The 19,945-nt window shown below is 45.4% G+C and overlaps 1 protein-coding gene across 8 annotated transcripts in view; it reads left to right on the top strand.

Moving 5' to 3' along the window:
• Gfra1 (GDNF family receptor alpha 1) overlaps positions 1 to 19,945 on the top strand; it is a 231,741-nt gene that overhangs the window by 53,133 nt on the left and 158,663 nt on the right. For 5 of the 8 annotated variants that reach the window (XM_039101768.2, XM_039101762.2, XM_039101759.2 and 2 more), the window contains one exon: positions 11,010 to 11,024. The exons of the other annotated variants lie outside the window; for them this stretch is intronic. In XM_039101768.2, the coding sequence (XP_038957696.1) occupies positions 11,010 to 11,024 (15 nt within the window). The remainder of the gene's footprint in view (positions 1 to 11,009; positions 11,025 to 19,945) is intronic. 8 annotated transcript variants of the gene reach the window in all.

The raw sequence follows: 19,945 nt of genomic DNA, 5'->3' as shown, positions 1-19,945 counted from the left end.
TAAACGGTTTAAGTAGATACATTTTTTAAAAGAGAGATTGTAAACTTAAAAGGTGTGTGGGGAGTATGTATTGAGGTTGTTTCTGCAATTGGACCCCAAATTTACAGATAGTAGAGTTACAGAAAAAAAGAGAGAGAGAGAGGTAGAGAGAGAGAGAGAGAGAGAGAGAGAGAGAGAGAGAAGAGGAGGAGAAGGAGGAGGAGGAGGAGGAGTAGGAGGAGAAGGAGAAGGAGAAGGAGAAGGAGAAGGAGAAGGAGAAGGAGAAGGAGAAGGAGAAGGAGAAGGAGAAGGAGAAGGAGAAGGAGACGGAAGAAACATGGGTAAGGTAGTACTAAATACGATGGATATTTTCCAGGAGGCTGTAGAAAGCATGAGGTGGGTTTTCTTGTTTGCGCTTCCCTTTTGTATGGCTACTGACCAAACATCCACAAGAGACATTGTATCAACGTCCACAAATGTGGCCTCTGAAACCAGATTGCTTCAACTCAAATCCTAGCTGGTTTTCCTCCCCCTGACCTTTGATAGCTTTACCCTCTCTGGGATATGTTTCCATTTCGGTGGAACAAGCGTCATAACAGCTCTCCTGTGGAGTGATTGAGAACATTGTTTGTCTGTTTAAAAAGAACTTAAAATAGCACCAGGTGCATGGAAAGCGCTGGAAACATGCTATTATTAACATTAACATGCACCTAGGACGAGCTACTGTTTTACACTGCGCTTTGGAACTCTGGTGATCATATCCCTGGTGTTGTACATTTAGTTCTAGTCAGACAGACAGAATGAAGGTGGCCAGTGTATCCGAGTTCACAGGAGGCAGAAGTACAAGTGTCCTGCAAGCATAGTGCAGAGAGGTCCTAGTGTACTGTTGGTTCTGAAATCGAGGAGCTGGAGAAGCCTGTATATAGTCATACAGTTTTCTTCTGTGTGTGTGTGTGTGTGTGTGTGTGTGTGTGAGTGTGTGTGTGTGTTATGGAGAGAGAGAGAGAGAGAGAGAGAGAGAGAGAGAGAGAGAGAGAGAGAGATTTCTAACTGAACCTGGAGCTCACTGGTTGATTCAGTTGGAATGGCTGTCAAGCAAGTCTTGGAAATCTGCCTGTGTCTGTATCCCTAGCCCTGGGTTACACGTGCATGCTGCAGGACCCAGATTTTTATGTGGATGCTGGCTGTGTGGTCTCAGGGCTTCATGCTTCTAACAGCTAACACTTTCCTGCAGGACCTACCTTTCCAGCTATGGGATTGCAGGAGCAGACACTTTCTTGACTTAAATAAGATATTTTCTGTTGGAGCCCCTTTAAAACATCCATGAGCTTCAGCAAGTTCCAGGTAATTTATAATTGAGTGGAGCCAGGCTAGAACGTGCCATGTCCTGAGATGAGGACATGCCTAGAGTGTCTTGTGTCTCCAGTCTTTTGGGAGGCTTTGGACCTGCTTCATGGTGATCAGCAATGTTTGATTGTTAGGGGCAGCTTCTCAGATCTCAGACATTAATAGTCTCTGGCTCCTGGGAGCTCTCCTGATGGTAATTTGTGCCAAGCCATCAAAATAATGATGATGGTCATTGTCTTCTGTTTGCTTTAAAGTTGTCTATCCCGGTAATGATCACGTAACAGGGGAAGGGATTTATCCTTCTGGACATTTATAAATGCCTACTTTGAATTTAGGAGACTGGGTAACCAACCTGACTAAAGTCTGGATTTCTCAGACCTGTGTAGGGAATACAGTTTTGATGAAATTAATCAGTTGACTTGAAAACGGAGACAAAAGAGGATGCTTCGGGATGTGTGTGTTGGGTGGGTGTTGGGGGGGATCAGAAGTTGAGTCTGTGAGCTGCTGTAACATTATAGGTTTCAGATGGCTTATAATTCATCTATAATGGGAAAAATACTTTACCGTGGAGATAATATCCTGGGATAAGTTCAGAATCATAGGTTGTATTATGGATGTGTTTGTGGATATATGTGAATTGCAGGGAGTGGATTTCTTCCCCTCTGAATGTAATTTAGCTTAGATAAGATGATGAATAAGCTATACACAACAAGAGCCCATTTGATGTAATGTGTGTAATTTTAAGCATAAAACCACCATATTTTAGAACCAGAAGGGACCTTAGCCTGTACCCAGTGCATATCATTTTGCAGACAGAGAAAATGAATCCTAGAGGATGAAGTAGCTTTGCCTAGAGTGTGGACTGGGACTCGATAGGTAAATTGCTGGGTTTGGAGCCTTCCACGACTGTAAGGCTCAGCACCCACAGGTACTGTTTTACTGATCCTAGGTTCACATCTTTGCTGATCAGAGCTGTAGTGTGGTTTTTACTGCAGTGTAAGGAAACTCCTCAGCATGTGCAGAATCTTAGTAAAATACTTCACACCTCCTGATGAACACCCGATTACAGAAGTCTGGGGGAATTAGAATGACGCCATTTTCCAGATTCCTCCTTTGTTTGGGCTATTAACATAGCTTCATTGGGTTTCTCAGCAGGTTCAGAAGAATTTAGAGAAAGTCATGTATGCTGTTCATTTCAGAGAAAGCCATTGGTTGCTAAAGATTGCGTTTAAAACGGTTTCATATCAGAGGGATTTTAATAATGAAGTCTAAAGTATTTGTACATGAATTCATTAAGCCTAGATTAGCCTTACTATAATTACTCAGAAAGTAATTCAATTGAAAATATTTTTAAAGGGTATAAAATACACGGTTAGGCTAGAAAGCTACCCCATTCTACTTTATCAGCTCCATAAAGCACCAACAGACTTGGACATAACTTTCATAGTATACAGAATGCAATCATAAAAAAGTATTATTCCTAAATCTATTTTTTTATGTTCTTTCAGTAGTTAAGAGCTTTATACCTCGGTGGTAGGAGTGAGATATACTAGGAATGGAATGTCATAAAGTGCTGGGGACTTTTACTAGCTGTCCTTTACACCGCCTGCCCCAGTCAGTGTCGGCTGATGGGCTACCAGGGTACGGTTGGAGATTGATGTTGGCAAGCACCTTCTCTAGAAAACGTAACTGGAAGAGACTTTTCTTTATTTTATCTTTTTTCTTATCTACAAATAAAAGACATTTACTGAGTGTGGAGTGCTTTCAGACAGAGCCCAGTGACAGGCAAAGTATTGGTCTTAATTTCTTCCATGATGAAAGGTAAGTGCAGGATGGAGGAACATGACAGAACTCTCTTAGGACTCTTACCTGGAACAAGAGAAGAATGAAAGGTGAGGGAGGTAGTCTACCGCCAAAGGACTCAGGTGGGGGTGTCAGTGGGGGGCATCTAGGATGTTCAAGATAATCACTATAGTTTTGCCAAGGCTCTCAGGGGACTCGGTTCAGTTTGAACTATTTGCGTGTGTGCGCCAGGAGGAAGTGGGAGGCTTGTGGGTACTGGCTGTGTAACATGGAGCTGCCTGAACTGTCTGGCTTTGGAGACACTTAAAACCAAATCACAGCCTGTGTGGTGCCACTGAGGGCAGGGACGGCCTCTGGGGGAGAGCATGACTTTGGCGCTGCTCCAATGGTGACAGACAGACCTGCACCCGGGCAGGAAGGGACTCTGTCATGCTCAAACTTCGGTATATTTAATTAAGTACTGGAATAATTTTTCTCAGGCAAATTCTTTGAGCTGTCCCAATTGGTTTCTACCTATTTTGACTTAGTCAGTAGAAAGTGTGTCTCCATTGGGAGCCCCTTAAATGGGGACCCTCAGTGATGGTGGGGCCAGAAGAGGTAGGTAAGGTCAGAGGAAACAAGCCCAGGCTCCCAGTGTCTCCGATCTCTGACATCTGTTCATTGTTTTCTCTACTCTGGCACTTGAAGGTTGAATGCCATATATATATATCTCAAGGCCCCCAAAGAAGTCATTCATAAGGTAATACTCATGAGGTAATATTTCTTACTAGCATGTAGCTAGAGCATGATAAGATGACAAATTCTCACCCTGCTCTTTCTACAATGCTACAGTTGTCACACAGGTTTTCAAGCAAGCAGTCAGTAAGGTTTATAATACCTCAAGTCACAGGGCCGTAGTGCATAGAAAACCTCACATAGCCCAGGTTTGTCACTCCTGTATTACTTGAGCCTCCATGGCCGTTGACAAGATCTCATTAAAACAGGTGTTGCTTTGGGTATCAAGTTCTTCTGGCTACTTGTCAGCATTAAGAACATTGTTACTAGGGGTTGGGGATTTAGCTCAGTGGTAGAGCGCTTGCCTAGAACATTGTTACTAGAATGTTGCAGGTCAAAGAAGGCCAAGGGATGGGATGGCTTTCCAGACCCTGTTCTATTCTGCTTATTGTAACCATAGCATTGACTCAACTTGTGCTATGTGAACCAGGGACCAACTTCCAAGCGCCAAAGATTTTACATATCAGAGACCCTGGTGGTGCTCATGGGAATTCTGAAAGGAAGATAGGTTTCCTTGCACTTACACATGACGGGAAACCAAGATTGAAAGATTCTAGCAGCTACTTGGAGCTAGGAAGGCAGTTCAGCCAGGGTTTGATCAAGTCTTTTTTGACTACAATGTTCACATGTGTGTGCTGATTGAAGTATCAAGCTCATGCTGCCCAATCAGCATGAGATTCCTATGAGTCAAAGTGGTTCTCCTCTGTTCAGGACAGAGCAGTAATCCTGCCTAAGTGGTAGAAGGCTAAATCCTGATTCTGGGGTTTCACGGCACAGTGACCACTGCCATGGTGAAGTGGCATCCCTCCGTCTTTGGGATATGTGATAAAACTGGACTTCAGTTTTGTCAGCTTGGAATGGGACTGGTGCCGTGCTGGACTAGGAAAATGGAGCAGTTATTAAAGTGCTCTGCAAGCAGGAAGGCTGGAGTTGGGATCCCCAGGATACATACATAAACGGTTCACAGAAGCCAGAAACAGAGACCAGGTGGCTCCTTGAAATTCATCAGCCAGCGAGCCTTGGTGAATTAGTGAGGGTGATTAAAGACAGCCATGGAATGTTGTGACCTCCACACAAATACGAGCACACATGCAGGCTTAGAAACGTGCACCTTGAAACTGCGTGTACACACGCACACACTAATACTTACAAGTATTAGTAACCCCAAAAATGGACATTCTGAAATGCAACATTAGATAATGGATAAAAACAGAGGTCTTATCCTCAGTAAGGGGAAGCATGAGCCTACCCTACTTTTCAGTGCAGAAGAGAATTCATTTCATTCTTAGTGATCAGCAGTGGTAGAATTCAGCTGGATTCCAGTTACCCCTTGAACTACATGCAGGGTTGGCTGGGCTTGTGGACTCCATGGAGACTGATACTGAATGTGACTTCAGTTAATGGCAACTGTGACTTCTTTCAAGGGAGCAGTGTTCACTCCAGCGGTTCTCCAGATCCCTTCCCTGGCCCTGGTTAGTTGGGTGTAAGTAAAATTTATAGTGCTTTACGGTAAAAGCTCTGGACGCAAAAAAAGGATTTTTCTCTCAGTAGCTCAATCCACAGGAGAACTCGTAAGACAGCTGTCTCCCCAGGTGAGACTTCTTAAATGGGAGTTAAGTGCATCGCATTTTCAAGAAACTAAACTGCCCTCATCTATAATTTAACCTGGGAAAGAAAGAAGCGTAGAGAGATGAGTGTGATTCCATTGTTTGAGGAGTAGTAACTACCCCTCCCCCAGAAGGCATGCAAACTCCCTCTGTGGGGCAGATCTTGAGCGCAGTGGTGTGTGGGCTAAGCGTGATAGTGTAACCATGGTGAGGTTTCTCTACCTGTAGTCAGGGGCTGCGGACTCAAATAGTAAATTATTCCTAGCAGACGGAATGGGCAGTAAGACCCTCCATCCACTTCTCCTCATAAAACAGAGCAATAGGTAAGTAAAGGACAGGCGACTCACTTAACCCACGTGGCTCTGTGCGCTGCTAATTATTAACCCAGGCCCAGGACAGGGGTTCACCCAGAGTGTAGTTAAATCATTTTTAATAGAGGTAAACACTAGCTGTGTGGGTGAGCAGTACTCAAGAAAATTTCTCATCAGCCACGTTCAGGAATCACCCAGCCTAATTGCCATAACTTATTAATAATAATAATAAATAATCTAGTCTTTTTATGGCCTGGGTCTCTGAGGACTCCATGCATTACAGAGCTGGGCCGGGGGTGGGGGTGGGGTGGAGGTTGAATCCCTCCATAGTGGTGGGGGAGGGGCACATGTCCTTGGTCTTCCATCAGGTTAAGAAAGGCAGATCTGGACTCCTTCCTTCTCGCTTCCTTCCCACAAATGAATGGCCAGCTCACACATGGCCTTTCATCTGTCTCCAGGACTAGTAGGGCTCCAGGGGCTGGAGGGTGGGCGGGGGAGCCGGGGGTGAGGGGCTGGGGAACAGGCTTTCTTTGTTCACGTGAGTCTGAGCAAAGCTTTGTCTGAAGGAGTCGGTTTCCTCTGCATCACTGTCCCTGGTGTCCTTTGGGCTCAACCTAATTGTGGCCAGGGTGGTGGTCACTGGTAACTCCCCGTTCTGGATTTATGTGATTCTGAGTCCTGAGAGGGTAGAAAATGCCACAGTGTCTTACCCTCAGTGTGACTTTCAGTGGCTTAAATATCTCAGTGAACTTCACCTTCCCAGTGGCATGGAAGTGGTTTTTAGAATCTGTGGCAAGGAAATGAGAGGTCAGAGGGGGCATCTCCTGAATAATTCTCCATGGTTGGCTAGACCAAAACCATGACCCCCGTACTCCCATTCTTCGAGCTTTGATCTTTAGAAGTGGCAAAGCTGATGGCTGTGGAGATAGAGGCTGTGTTCACAAATGCTAGAGCACAGGGAGGTGTGGTGCGGTGAGCCTTGGGGGCCAGTATCTTGTAACACCCATTGACCTGGGGAAAGTGTGTGTGTGTGTGTGTGTGTGTGTGTGTGTGTGTGTGTGTGTGTGTGTGTGTTGGAGTGTGACAATGTAGCTGAACCACGTAGACATGGTCAGCTCCCCCCTCTTCCTCCTCCCTCACTTACACTGCCCATCTACACACCATTCTAGCGTGAGCTTGGTGGCCCTTTTCATCTGGTAACGTGAAATTTTGAAAGACTTGCCAGCCAGCCATTATTCCAGGGAATGCAACGTAGATGCTGCCAAGAATGGGGTGACTTGTGCCACAGATCCCTACCACCATCCCCAAGACATGAATCTAGAGTGTAAATTTCATGCTGGTGCCTGTGTAGAATTTGTACTAGAGTCTGTACATGTGGGTAAAATGTGAGCATGGAAGAACTCCTGGAAAAGCTAAGATAGTCAGGAGGCTTTGGGAGTGGCAGGCCTGAGTAGCATCTGTGCACATTTGTCTGAAGCATCTGAAGCACACAGTAGGACTGCAAAGATGTGAAGCACACAGTAGGACAGGGAGGAGCAAGGCCAAGAAATCAGCCCTGAGTTCCTTTCCCTGCAACCTGCTGGTGTTGTCCAGTGACTCAAATGAATTCTGAGTTTCAAAGGAAGTGCTCCTTGTCCAAATCATGGAGAGGAGGGTTGAGGATTCAGGACAGATGTCGAGACTGCTTCTGCATTTAAGGGATTAATCTCATTTCCCTGATGTTTTCAAGGTTGAAGGTTTGTGTCTGTATTCACTAAAGGGGGATGATAAATGTCCAATTTGTCCTTTGTTAATAATCATGATAAGCATTTGAACTTTATTAAGGTGAAATGAGCCTCGTGTAGCCCTGGCTCAGTCTTGAGGTCCATGTCTGACCTTAGGGAAGATTTTCCATTGATCCTATACTCAGTTTCCTTATGTTGTACATTAAGGGAGTGGTAAGACAGAGGCACCGTCCTTTGCTTCTCTCTCAGTGCTAATACAGTGTCCAGCGGCCGGGACGTAGGTAGGAGCTTAAGATCCGTTGCTCCTATCCCCAGGAGCTCACAGTCTACAGAAATAACTAATTATAATCCAACTTCTAATTGCGACATGCCTGGATTGCTCTAGGAACACAGGTGGAAATGGCAAGTTCCCTCTCTGTGGGGACATAGTTCACAGTGCCTGTGACACTTGAAGGATGAGTAGGAGGGCTCTGTCAGGAGTAGAAGCTAGTCAGAGACTTTAAGGTGGTGAGGTCCAGGATGCAATCACATGTATTGTGGTAGATTAAAGGGGCCACCTACAGCCTTTTCCCGGGTCCTCGGGTAGCAGCATCTCACCGCTGAGATGAGATATCCTTAAGGCTCAAGGATATTTCACAGCATACACAGAAGGGTGTGGTCTGCAGGTTCTCAAGTCCCTGACAGAGATGCCAGAGTGTGTGTTTATAATCTACAAACGCTGTGCTGTATACTTTAAATCACTTTCAGATGGCTTCTAAAATCTAACGCAATGAGTGCCGTGTAGACGGCTATGATAATATGTTACTCAGGACACAATAACAACAACACATGGTTGTCCATCTTTAACACATTTAAAAAAAACCACATCTTCGTTCTTGGTTGGGTGGCTGATGAGGAAGATTTCTCTTAAGAACGGGGGATGGACGGATAAAGCAGAGCAGAGTCAGGGAAGTGGTGGGATTGGCCGTTCAGAATCGTGTGGGTTTCCTCAGAAGCAGGGGGATGAAATTTTTAAGTATTTCTCATCCAAGTCACTCTGACTGGCTTGGTTTGCCTGTGAGAGCATGTGTGTTTTGTGCCAGGTTGCTCTCGAAGGGGACATGTACAGAAAAGGAGGGCTTGACAGGGGTAGGAGAGAGAGTAATAGACTGCACTACATATGTGTGTGAAACTGTCAAGAAAAGGTTTAATTAATAAAATCAGGGGCTGTGTAGCCGAGTGGAATGAAATCTGCAACTTCAGGACTTCTGACCTGTTGATGTGGCAGGCAAATGACTGCACCATTCAGGACCCTTGGCTCTTCCTGACCCCATGGGCGCTGGTGGTTCATGTGTCAGTGCTATAAAGTTGATGCTGATTGTGTAGTTCTTACTTGTTTTTTAAGTGACAATAAGGTTAGTTCTAAACAGAGATTATGGATATAAGGTGTGCTTATTGCTAAAGATTAAAATAATATATAAAAATCTCATGTAAGATTAAACCCAAGTTCCATCCACCAAAGAAAAGCAATCTTTGTGGTCATTGTAGCAAACCACCTTCCCCCCACTCAAAGATGTAGTTATCTTTTTGTGTGCGAGGACACTGTTGCTCTCCTCAGACATACAAGAGGGCATCAGATACCATTACAGATGGTTGTGAGCCACCATGTGGTTGCTGGGAATTGAACTCAGGAACTCTGGGAAGAGTAGTCAGTGCTCTTAACCGTTTGAGCCAGGCCCCAGCAAACCTCTGTTAATGCAGCCATAAACATGCATGTGCCCACAGGCACATAAATGTCCTTGGGGGTTATGTGCTCCACCTAGATGTCTAATGTTTTCAGTGAAGGTCAGTTAAAGTCTATAACCATTTAGTGTGTGGGAGTGGGGGGATACAGGTATGCGGTGGTGTCTGTGTAGACTATCTAAATAGTCTTTTCTTTCCTTTCTCCTTCACACAGATTCCAGGGCTCAAACTTGGGTTCTCAGGTTTACATGATGGGAGCTTTACCTGATCCATCTCTGCACTCCTCCTTAGTCATTAAAGTCACTGCACAGCAAGTCGTGCGCACACACATTACATTGGTTCCCTGGCAACTGTTGGCAGTATCCTATGGTTTCCCACTGTAAATAATACTTTGATGAGCTTCTCTTTTAGACCCCTTTTAGGAGGTATTTTGTTGGGTTAAAGTCCTAAAGTTGTTGGTCAAGGACTGCAGATTGGATATTTCCATTCATGCTCTCAGACTATCTTCTGGAAGCTTCTTTTCATAGCCCTGCAGACAGAGCAGGTGCTCTTAGCTCCCATCTGGGTGGTCCTGGGTCACTGTTCCCTCTGTATCTCGAAGATACCAAATGAAACACCATGATCACTTAAGAAACTTCAGTGATGATTGGGAGGCTAAGATCCCTTATACATGGAAGATTTTAAAATAAATGCTTTCTACGTGTAGCTGTGGCCACTGAGAGATAGAGGAAAACAATTATCTTGATTCCTGATTGCTAAACACTGAAAATGCGACCAACATCAGAATGGAAAGATAAACGCTAGCATAATCACAGGGTGGAATTCTCTGTAGCCATGAAAATGGCCGCCGTACTGTGGGTCCCATCTGCACTGTTGAGCAGAGACGACAGTTAGAAAAACAGAGCCTTACAGTCCGAGTCCACTAGGTCAAAGTACACTTGGGGTTGGAAGTGCTCTTGGGCAGACCCTGGAGACAGGGTGGGTTTTTGGTTGGTTGTTTTTGTTCTTCTGTGGCTATTAGTAACAAAGTATTCTTCACATAACAGTCCCCCAGGTGTTTGTTGAAAAAGATACATGAATTTTTTTTCTTTCTAGCAGACTTAGTGTTCACCTTGAAGACCGGTGTGCTTATTAGTCATGGGTTACAATGTGGGGAGTGTGTGTGAGCTTTGCTTGTGTGGTAAATAGGATCCTTAATTTCACAGAGGTTTTAAGTTTATGCTTTCATGAGATACTGTTGTCTTTGGTCAGTCAGATAGCTTTTCAGAGCTTGATAATTTCAGGATCACACAGGTTTGGGTTCAGTCCTGAGCCCCTGCTGTATTAGCCTTGTGGAAACTCAGTTTCTCTATAAAATAAGAATGATACAGAGCCTGTTTCATAAGGCCATTGCAGTTGTGACATTATACATCCCAACAAACACCTTTGTCCTGTGTGTTACATGCCGACTACTGTCCTATGTCATTAAGAGTCAGGACATGACATATTTAATCTTTCCAGCCACAATACCTGTGTTCTGGTTTAGGGGACAGCAAACACAGAGTTTATAAGTATTAGCCATGATTTAGACCCCGGTGGTCTCCACCCATGACCTTGAGCTTGGTGTGCAGTGAGTGCTGTGTGGAGAGCAGTTAGCAAAGCCAGCATATGTGAACTGATTGCTACACTTCCTTCTTTGCCATCACTAATGTCTTCCTCTCTTTTTCTCCTCCCCTCTCCCACGTTCCCGTTCTGCTGTCAAGATGTTTTCCAGCAAGGTAAGTTTCACCGCTATTGGGTGGTGGGACTTCGCTTTCTCTGAGGATGTGTCTCTCAAAATTAAGGGACCCTATAAGGACAGTAGCCAGAAGTACCATCGGTCTCTTCTGGGGTTGGGTCTGGGAACTAAATATCTGGGGAGGAGGGCAGGGATGCCATGGGACTTGGGAGGAATGGATATTTATAGAGACAGTTGTCCTGAATCAGAGGCAGCTCCTGCTTTCAGAGTCTCTGTCAACCTGTCCCAGTGGAGATGTCTTTGCTGAGCAAACACGTAGTCATGGAGGTGTGGCAAGAGCAGGCTAGTTTTGACACTCCAGCCTAGCCATACCTCTCTATCTGACTGTATTACTGACAGAGTCAGACAACAGTGAGTGGTGTCCTTTGTTTTATAACCCAAGGTCTCATGCTCTGGTGATTTTCTCATTGGTGTGTCTGATTGGTATGTCCTCGTCATGCATTGCTGAAACCCATGGGTTTTCATACCACTGGCCAGGTTGTGGTCCTCACTTGTGCACAGCCACATAGCTCTTTGAAACAGAAGGGAACTCTGGGGTCATGACCTGACTAGAACCTTCTGGATGCACATCATAGGAGAATTGCCTTTCAGTTAAGTTTGGGTAATAGTGGGGCAGGCATTAGTTGTTTTTATTCAAGCTGGGAAATATGTCCACTGTATCTTTCTGGAACTCAAAGCTGGTTTACAGTAAACATTTAAAAATACGCCCAGGCATTCCATAAATAGCTTCCGAATATTCTTAGTCGGTGCGTTTTCCAAAACTGCTATTGCACCCCAAACACGAAGCTCACGTTACAGAGAGTACCTGCTCTCCGATAGAAGCCAGGTTGTGGGTAACGAGGAGGGTTCCATTGTGTTGTCTTTTAAGAGTCTGGAGTCGTAGACCTACTTTCATAAATAATTCATAAAATTTCAACAAGCTATAAGCAATAAGTTCCATTTGACTAGAGACTAAGAGATGGGCAGAATTGAAAAGGTGTCATGGCTGTCGGCGTAATGAGAGCACTGCGGTTGGCCCGTGCCCATTGCTGCAGTGGCTTCTCATCCTTGACAAATTGGGGGTTCAGCGAGACAGTGGGGAAGGAGACCCCCATGAATTGCAATATAAACACCACCCACCCGACTCCAAATGATATCTCTCCCCTAGCAACATAAAGTGCTTGAGCCAGGAACATGCATTTCAGGGCTATCGGTGGAGGGGGAAGAGGCGAGCCTCCCATCCGTGTGCCACAGAGAGCTGTCTCGAGCGCTGTAATTGATATGAAGAGTGGCTGGCGGAGAGTGGATGTCAAATCTGTGTCCCTTTTTCATCATTCATGCCATTTGATTGATGGGATTTGCCTGTCAGTTGCAATGATACACACAGTAAAACTTATAATCATCTACAAATCACTGGCCGTTGAGACTTAATAGCATCCGAAAGAGAAAGAAGCCTGTGGCCAAGAGTTGCCTACTGCATCATGGGATGGGGGCCGCAGCGCTCTCTGAAGATATTACGAGGGTCTGCGTCCCTGAAAAATGCTACCCTCTTCTCTACGGCCATCAGTTGCTGATAGCTTCTTGGCTAAGGATGGGACTTCAGGGCCTCTTGCCACCTGTACTGGGATTTTGGCTGACTTGATCTTGTGCGGATCTTGTGCATGTTGCCATAGCTACTTTGAGCTCTCTGGACAGCTACACTGTCCTGCAACTACCTACCCTTTCTCTGCAGGAGTCTATTTCTGCATCTTTACATCTTTCTGCCCTGTTTTTCACAATGGTCCCTGAGCTTTAGGGCAAGAGGATGTGCAACAGTCGTCCTGTTTGAAGCTGAATATCCCACAGTCTTTTATTCTCTGCTGATTTACCAGTTGTGACGCTCTAGCCATGCCCAAGTAGATAAGATGGTCCCATCCACACAGTGTGCACACAGGCAGCAGTAAGTGTGCTTAGTGGGAGTTGGGGGAGAGGTTGGGAGAGAAGAGTGGGAGTGAGAAACAGGAGAGAAACTTGAGGGGAGGGAGTGGGGGGTTAGATTTGATGAAAACATTAGCTGAGTATATGAAATTCTCAATAAAAGAGTCACTTCCAAAAGTATTTACCAGATTTGATATACCCAATTTCTATTTATTGATTTTTAATATTTCCCAACTTTCACGAAGTTTATAAATTTTTATCCATATTTTATGTAGTGAATGTTATTTTTTTGACCCCCAAGCACCAGAGCTTTGAAAGCATTTGTTGTTGAGGTACTACAATTTATAAATCACTTTTATATTGAACACATACATAAAAGATACTGGCAATTTAATTATTGTTAATTATTCACAGACCTTGTTCGTAAAAGACCATTCTTTTTCTAAGACACCCTATAAAGGACATCTAAGAGCTTACACAGCTGATACCTACCCTGTCCCTGTGCCTTCGTTTCTGGTCACTCAGTGTTCCAGATGATGTTGACAGACACAGGCAACCAAGCCAAGGCATTCTGCATCCTTTACACAGACTCAGGAGACATGATCGCTACCACCGGAAATCCCTGGGGGATGTAAGTTGTGGTAGAAACAAACAGCAGGAATCTAGCGTTTGTAAGTGAATGGGTGCCACTGAGGTCATTTTCTGAAACCCATTTCAGGGTAGCCACCAACAGTGGCTCTACCTTCCTGAACACTTCCTGTGGCTTGGACTGGGTGCAGGGCTAAGTGTGGGGCTGGGCGCCAGGTGGAAGAGCCACTGATGTACAGGTGTGCCTTGTCAGCAAGGGGAGAGCCTGTCTGCCTGCAGCCTGGCTAGGTGTTTGTTCTGCGTGCACTCTGGCAGCATGCACGCGGTTGACAACCTCAGACCTTCTCGGAGGAAGCACACGTTATTTCCTCTGGATGGCATTATCTTTATTTCACTACAGATCAGTCTTGTCACAGTAGGTGACAATGTGGCAGCTCCTGCTGGGCCTTTCAGGGCTGTGTGTGTGGTGTGGTGTATGTTTGCAGGCATGGGTTTCTCTCTCCATCCCGTGGTTTTGGCACTTTCTTCTGGAAATGCTACTTGCCTCAGCCACAACTGAAGATGGTCGAGGGTCAGTGCACCCACAGTGGAACCTTTTCCAAACAAAGAGCCCAGGCCATGGAGCCACGTTTCCTGTTGTTCACAGAGCCCCTGAGACACTGGTTCTCACTCTGTGGTTCTTCAAGCATGTACTGGGACAATGTGTATAGACGCACATGTCTCCACTTAGAGCTCTTTCACAGCAACCCTTTGATGATGGTGAACAGGCCTACACACACACACACACACACACAGAGAGAGAGAGAGAGAGAGAGAGAGAGAGAGAGAGAGAGAGAGAGAGAGAGAGAGAGAGGCGCCTGCATGGCTCATTTTAAGCTGCTGAAGCACTGTTTAAAATGCACTCATCCATCGATATAACTCTGATTCCAATGCACTCATCCATCGATGTAACTCTGATTCCAAAATCAAACAGAAACTCAGTGAGCACCTTCAAGATCAGAACACTGTCACTCGGTGGGGCGTTTGTAAACACACACCGGCACAGTAGCTAGATGTAGCAGTTGAGTTGATTCTCTTTGTAACAAAGTTCTTGCATGACCTGAGACCAAAGTCTGCTCTGTTTTCTGCCCAGAGTTAGTCTGTTGCTTAGGGAGAGATACGTCCTCTGCCATGTCTTCTGTAGCTGCAAATAGGTGTTGGGTACTGTGTTGGGCTTGATGAACCGGGAGTGCACGAGACAGCAACAGTTCTTCTTCATGGATCTCACAGCTGGGCATGCAGGATAATTGGTAGCCTAGGAAGCACAGAAATAAAACAACTTAGAGTGTGTCTAGTGACAGAATCATTCCAGGGTGATGTTCTAGTGCCTGAGAGGGAAGCTTCACATGGTATGGCCAGGGGAAGACAAGAATGGCTTTCGGTGTTCTGGGCTCCAGGGGAAGCAGCCATGGCTGTGGGTGGTGAGTGGCGAGAACTGCATAGAACAAACAGGGAGAATGGGGCTGAGTGGGGTCTGCAGCTCAGGGGAATGAAGCTGGAGGAGCTTTTCAGTAGAAGAGCTTTATTTACATCTAAAAACAACCCCTTTGGCTGAGCAAATAGGTGCAGAGGTGCAGTATGGGAAGAGGGGCTGGAGGTGGCTGCCCAGTGGGCTCAGGCCCTTCTCTCATCTTCTGGTGAGACTCTGCTCTCCTAGGCTGGGGAACCAGCAGTCTGTCCAAGTTAGGAAGCCCCCTTTCTCCAAAGCACATGCTTAAACATGCATGTGTATGTGTGTGTGTGTGTGCATGTGTGTGTGTATGTATGCACGTGTGTGTGTGTGTATGTGTGTGTTACTTGTATGTCATGAAGTCCGTAAATGCTTTTCCTCTGAAACATAAACAAGGTTACATCTGGCTCTAGGTATCTGTCCTCAGACAACCATGGGTGGAAAATGTGGCTTGCAGCTACTAAGCATGGGACAGTTCATTTCTCTTCTCATTTGCCCTTTGTGCATGAATGTTCACCTTAAATAAGGTCTTAAGCATGTGCAGGTTTAGAGTTCTAGACCAACCAACAGATTCCAGGTCATGACTACATAGGAGATTAAAACCGGTCTGGAGGGATGGCTCAGCAGTTAAGAGTACATATGGCTTTTTCAGAAAACCTAAGTTCGATTCCCCAAATCCACCTCAGCAGCTTATAACTGCCTCGATTTAGGCTCCAGGAGACCTGGCACCTCCTTCTGGCTTCCTGAGAAATCTGCACTCATGTGCATGTAACCACACACATACACATCACTAAAAGAAAAATTAAAAAAATAATACATACACACATAACACACACACATGCATACATGCATATATACGCATACACATAAGCATACATGTGCACATATGCAAATATACACACATGTATATACACACATATACACATACAACATGCACACATACACATGCATATGCACAGATACATATGTATGCACACGCATGTATATACACACATGTGCATATATATACACACATGCAAACATACACATACACACATGTATATATTTATATAAACTTTGAGTTTGAGCAAAGCTAGAGTAATCAATTCTAAGGTCCCCTGGGTCCCTGGCATATGGGAAGAGAAATTGTTCATTGATGTCACTGTAGCCTCATGGACCCTTGTGCCTGTTTGACACAATTCTTTAGTTCCACAGATCAGCTAGGAACCATGAGAGAATCTGGATTCCTCTGGACAGAAGTTTTTCCAGGGAAGCCGGAGCTCTGAGGCTGTATGCAGGACTCTAGTTGTTAAGCTTTTATATAAAGCTTAAACAAAGTAGAACCTGTTTGTGCCAGGAAGGCCTCTGCTCTCCACGGGTGGCTGATGCTCTGGGGAACTCGGCTCTGTTCAGGGTGGGCTTACTTTCCTGTGTTGGGACAGTTGTGTAGCCCCACGACCTTGGCTTTTCCTCATTTGTAAAGTTTGAGGATTGGGGGAGGCCACCTGCTGCCTCCCTGCTCCCATTGGTGGAGTTGAGTCTCGGCATAGCTTTCTAAGGGTTTCAGCCGCTGTCGGCAGAGCCTGGGTGGGCACTAAGAATTAAGGTTAGAGAAGTGGCTTCAGAACTGTAGCACAGCCACTTTGAGACACCAGCTCTTTCCCAGCAGATGGATCCTGGGATCTGCGACGGATAGCAATGCTTTTATTAATTTGAAGAGAACAATAAATCATAGCTTGGTCTCTGGCAGCTACGCCAAGCATGTTAATTGTTGGGGTGGGCTTGTGGTGACAGGAGACCACAGTCATTTATAATAAGCCCAACTTGAGCTCCTCTGTGTCTTTAGAACTTACTTGTCTAACTCCTGTGGCCGGATCTTCGGTTTTCCCCAGCCACTTCAGAAAACCCATTATTATGAGGGAAGCTTTGGCCCCTTAGCCCTGAATTATGGCTCTTCTGATAGCATCTTACATTATGAAATACTGTCTTCTTCATGAGTGTGGGACTTGGGGTGGATGCATTAAATCCGTTGCTATCATTTTTAGGCAGATGTGCTAAGTTTCTGTCCATGATTGTTGATTTGTAAGTGGAGGGCGAGGATACATTAACGCTGTGGCAGAAGCGTCTGGTTCCCGGCCACACTGTCCCTTATGTTAATGCCCACTGTGGAGGCAGGCAGGCCATTTCCTCATTCTGCCCAGAATTAATAGAATATGCTGTGCCATGTAGGAAATGCATCTATCTTCCCAGCACAAGTGGATAACATTAGCGTTTAATTTTTACATAGATTCAGCGTGTGTGTGTGTGTGTGTGTGTGTGTGTGTGTGTGTGTGTGTAACCAGAAGCATGTGTAAATGCTCACATTCTCTGTGACACTTTATCACGCTCCATGTGGGATACCCAGGATGGCCTGCTCCCTGCTGGGTGACTTTGTTCTAGGTCTCTCCTGTCAATGCATTTGTCCTATGTCCACTCTAGTAGGAGAATATGGTTTGGGATGGGGTTGTAGTCTTTTCCCCCACTCTACCCTGTGTTTCAAATTTTCCAAATTTGTAAAGGTGAAAGCTTTGATTCCTCCAGGGATAGTACTAAAAAGAACAGTTTGTCCTTTCCAGGTTTTACTGAAGAGTTGGGTGTCAGCCCTTGGGAGTCAGAGGCAGGAGCAGCACAGAGTTTTCTTGTCATGGACATTATGATAAGACCTTGTCTTAGAAGAAGCTGTGGGGTTACTGTTAATTCTGGTGTTGGTTGAATTTTGTATTCCAAGCATTGCCCTGGGCCCTCAGCTCACGTCCTCTTTGTCGACTCATTCATAAATGTCTGGAAGTGGTTATAGTTGGTAATCTGATCTTACAGGAGAAATTAGAAGTAGGGTGGGATTGGAGTTGTGTAACTAGTGAATGGTAGAGTAGGGTCTGTCTCTTTAGTTGATGGTCTCCTGTATGGAAAAACCTGAGCAGGAAAACAGCACAGTGTGTGCTGGTGGGTTCTGTGCTTGGTTCCCCTGTAATTATGGGTGGTGATGGAGGGTGGGCAGGTCTTGGAGCTGCTCCCATGTGGCTGAGAGTAGAGTCCACTCATGACGGGATTTGAGAGTCTGTCTGTTCTTTTCTGTGTGAGGACATAGTGAGGACTAGAAGCAGGGTACACGTCAGACCTTGTCCTCAACAAATGCCAAGGCTGCTGCCACCCTCGCTTGACTACCCATCTACTAATGGCACCACCCTGGGGATTTTGTTGCAACTTGGGGGTTTTAAGGGATCAAACGTTGAGACCAGGGCAGACCTTTTCTCAGGTCTCCTTGTTTACAGATGACACGATCGTCCTGAGAAACAGTCCTCAACTTGATGACACGGCACTGCTTGGCTGGTTGCTGTTACTCACGGTGACATTTGATGTTACCTGCTCTGTGTGTGACAGCAGTGGAACTGTAGAGGTGGGAGGACAGTTTGTGGGAGACGATCCTCAGGTCCTCAGGGTGGGTGCCAGGTGCCCTTACCCAGAAGCCATCTTTCCGGCCCTGTTTTCCATGATTATACTGGAACTGTGTGTGTTAGCAAGGAATAAAACTGACGCCATGTGACCTTGGCATGTGACCTTTCCGCCCCTTCATGTGAAGGATACATACCGTCCCCTTAGAGGGGATTGATGATGATTGACACGGATCTCGATCACTCGACTGGAATGGCATTTGTCACATTTGTCACCTGTGAAGTTACTCTTCTCATTCCTGCTGTCCCCCTAGAAGGAGCCTACATGAAGCCCAGGTCAGGAGTGAAGCCTTAATTCCCTCATGGATCTGCACGGATTGTCTTGCACTTGCGATCTCCCTGTATTTAATACTCCATTCGCTAATTTGTGTATATTTGCTGAAATGTATTAAGTGCTCATAATAATTTATAATACCAATTAATATGAACTCATGGGTATTTATTTTATACTCTGTCTTATCGCTACACTATTAATTTCCTTGCTCAATTTGCTTCAGTTTGGGGCACTGGAAACCCCTTGATATATTAATAATCAAGGATACATATATATGTATGAATGTATGCGTATATATACATATATTTGCATTTCTATACTGTTGTGCCAAAAGATATTCCAGACATATTTCCCACTTGATACTTGATACTACCGGAGAATCATTTCATTTAGATCCTCCTGACTGGCAGCACAAAACCTACACACGCATGCATACATGCACACACGTATGCACGCACACATGAACACATATATGTTGACCTCTGAAAAATGCCTATCTTGAATACCTCTGCCTTAATCAAGCATATCTTTGCTAAGTGAAGCTTAAGTCACTCAAGTCTCCAGCTCAGTCCATTACTATAAAGAAGATATTGGCCTTCTGTCCTTGCTGGTTTGGAGGCTGCCTGGGCCAGGGCTTGGGCCCTGGTGCCTGAGTTCGACTTCTACCCTCCCTTGTCCTAATTGGTACAGAAGGAGCAATCGTACACTTCCAGTGGGACCCTTTTCAAGGCATCACATGATTGCCCAAGCAGGGAAGAGCAGGTTCAAAGTGTTCCTCTCTGCTTCCACATCTGACCCAGGCTTTCTTCCTTGACTCCTCCAACACTCCACTAGCTTGGAAGCAAACTGCGGGTTTGTCGTGACTGGAGTGGGGGCTGGTTGCTTGGAGACTTGCCTCTGAATGGAGCACTTGTCCTTTGCTCACTTTATCGTGGGTGAGTCAGGGACAAAGCAGCTGGTTTGTTTATGGCCTTCTGCATGTTGAGGGCTTACATCCCTGTACCTTCTCTTGGGGAACAAACTCAGAGACACCCTTTTACGTCTCCAACCTTGGTCTCAGGGTAGGTGATGAGGGTTTGTGTTGGAGAGGGGTGTTGTTACATAAAGAGGTTAGTGTTAAAGGAACTGCAGCTTGGCCTTGTGAATTTTAAATCCCCCCTGCCTTTTTTGATACAGGGTATCAG

This window comes from Rattus norvegicus, chromosome 1, assembly GCF_036323735.1.
Source record: "Rattus norvegicus strain BN/NHsdMcwi chromosome 1, GRCr8, whole genome shotgun sequence".
NCBI lineage: Eukaryota > Metazoa > Chordata > Mammalia > Rodentia > Muridae > Rattus > Rattus norvegicus.
Note: the sequence above shows the minus strand (reverse complement) of the source record. Positions and strands in the feature narration are given on the sequence as shown.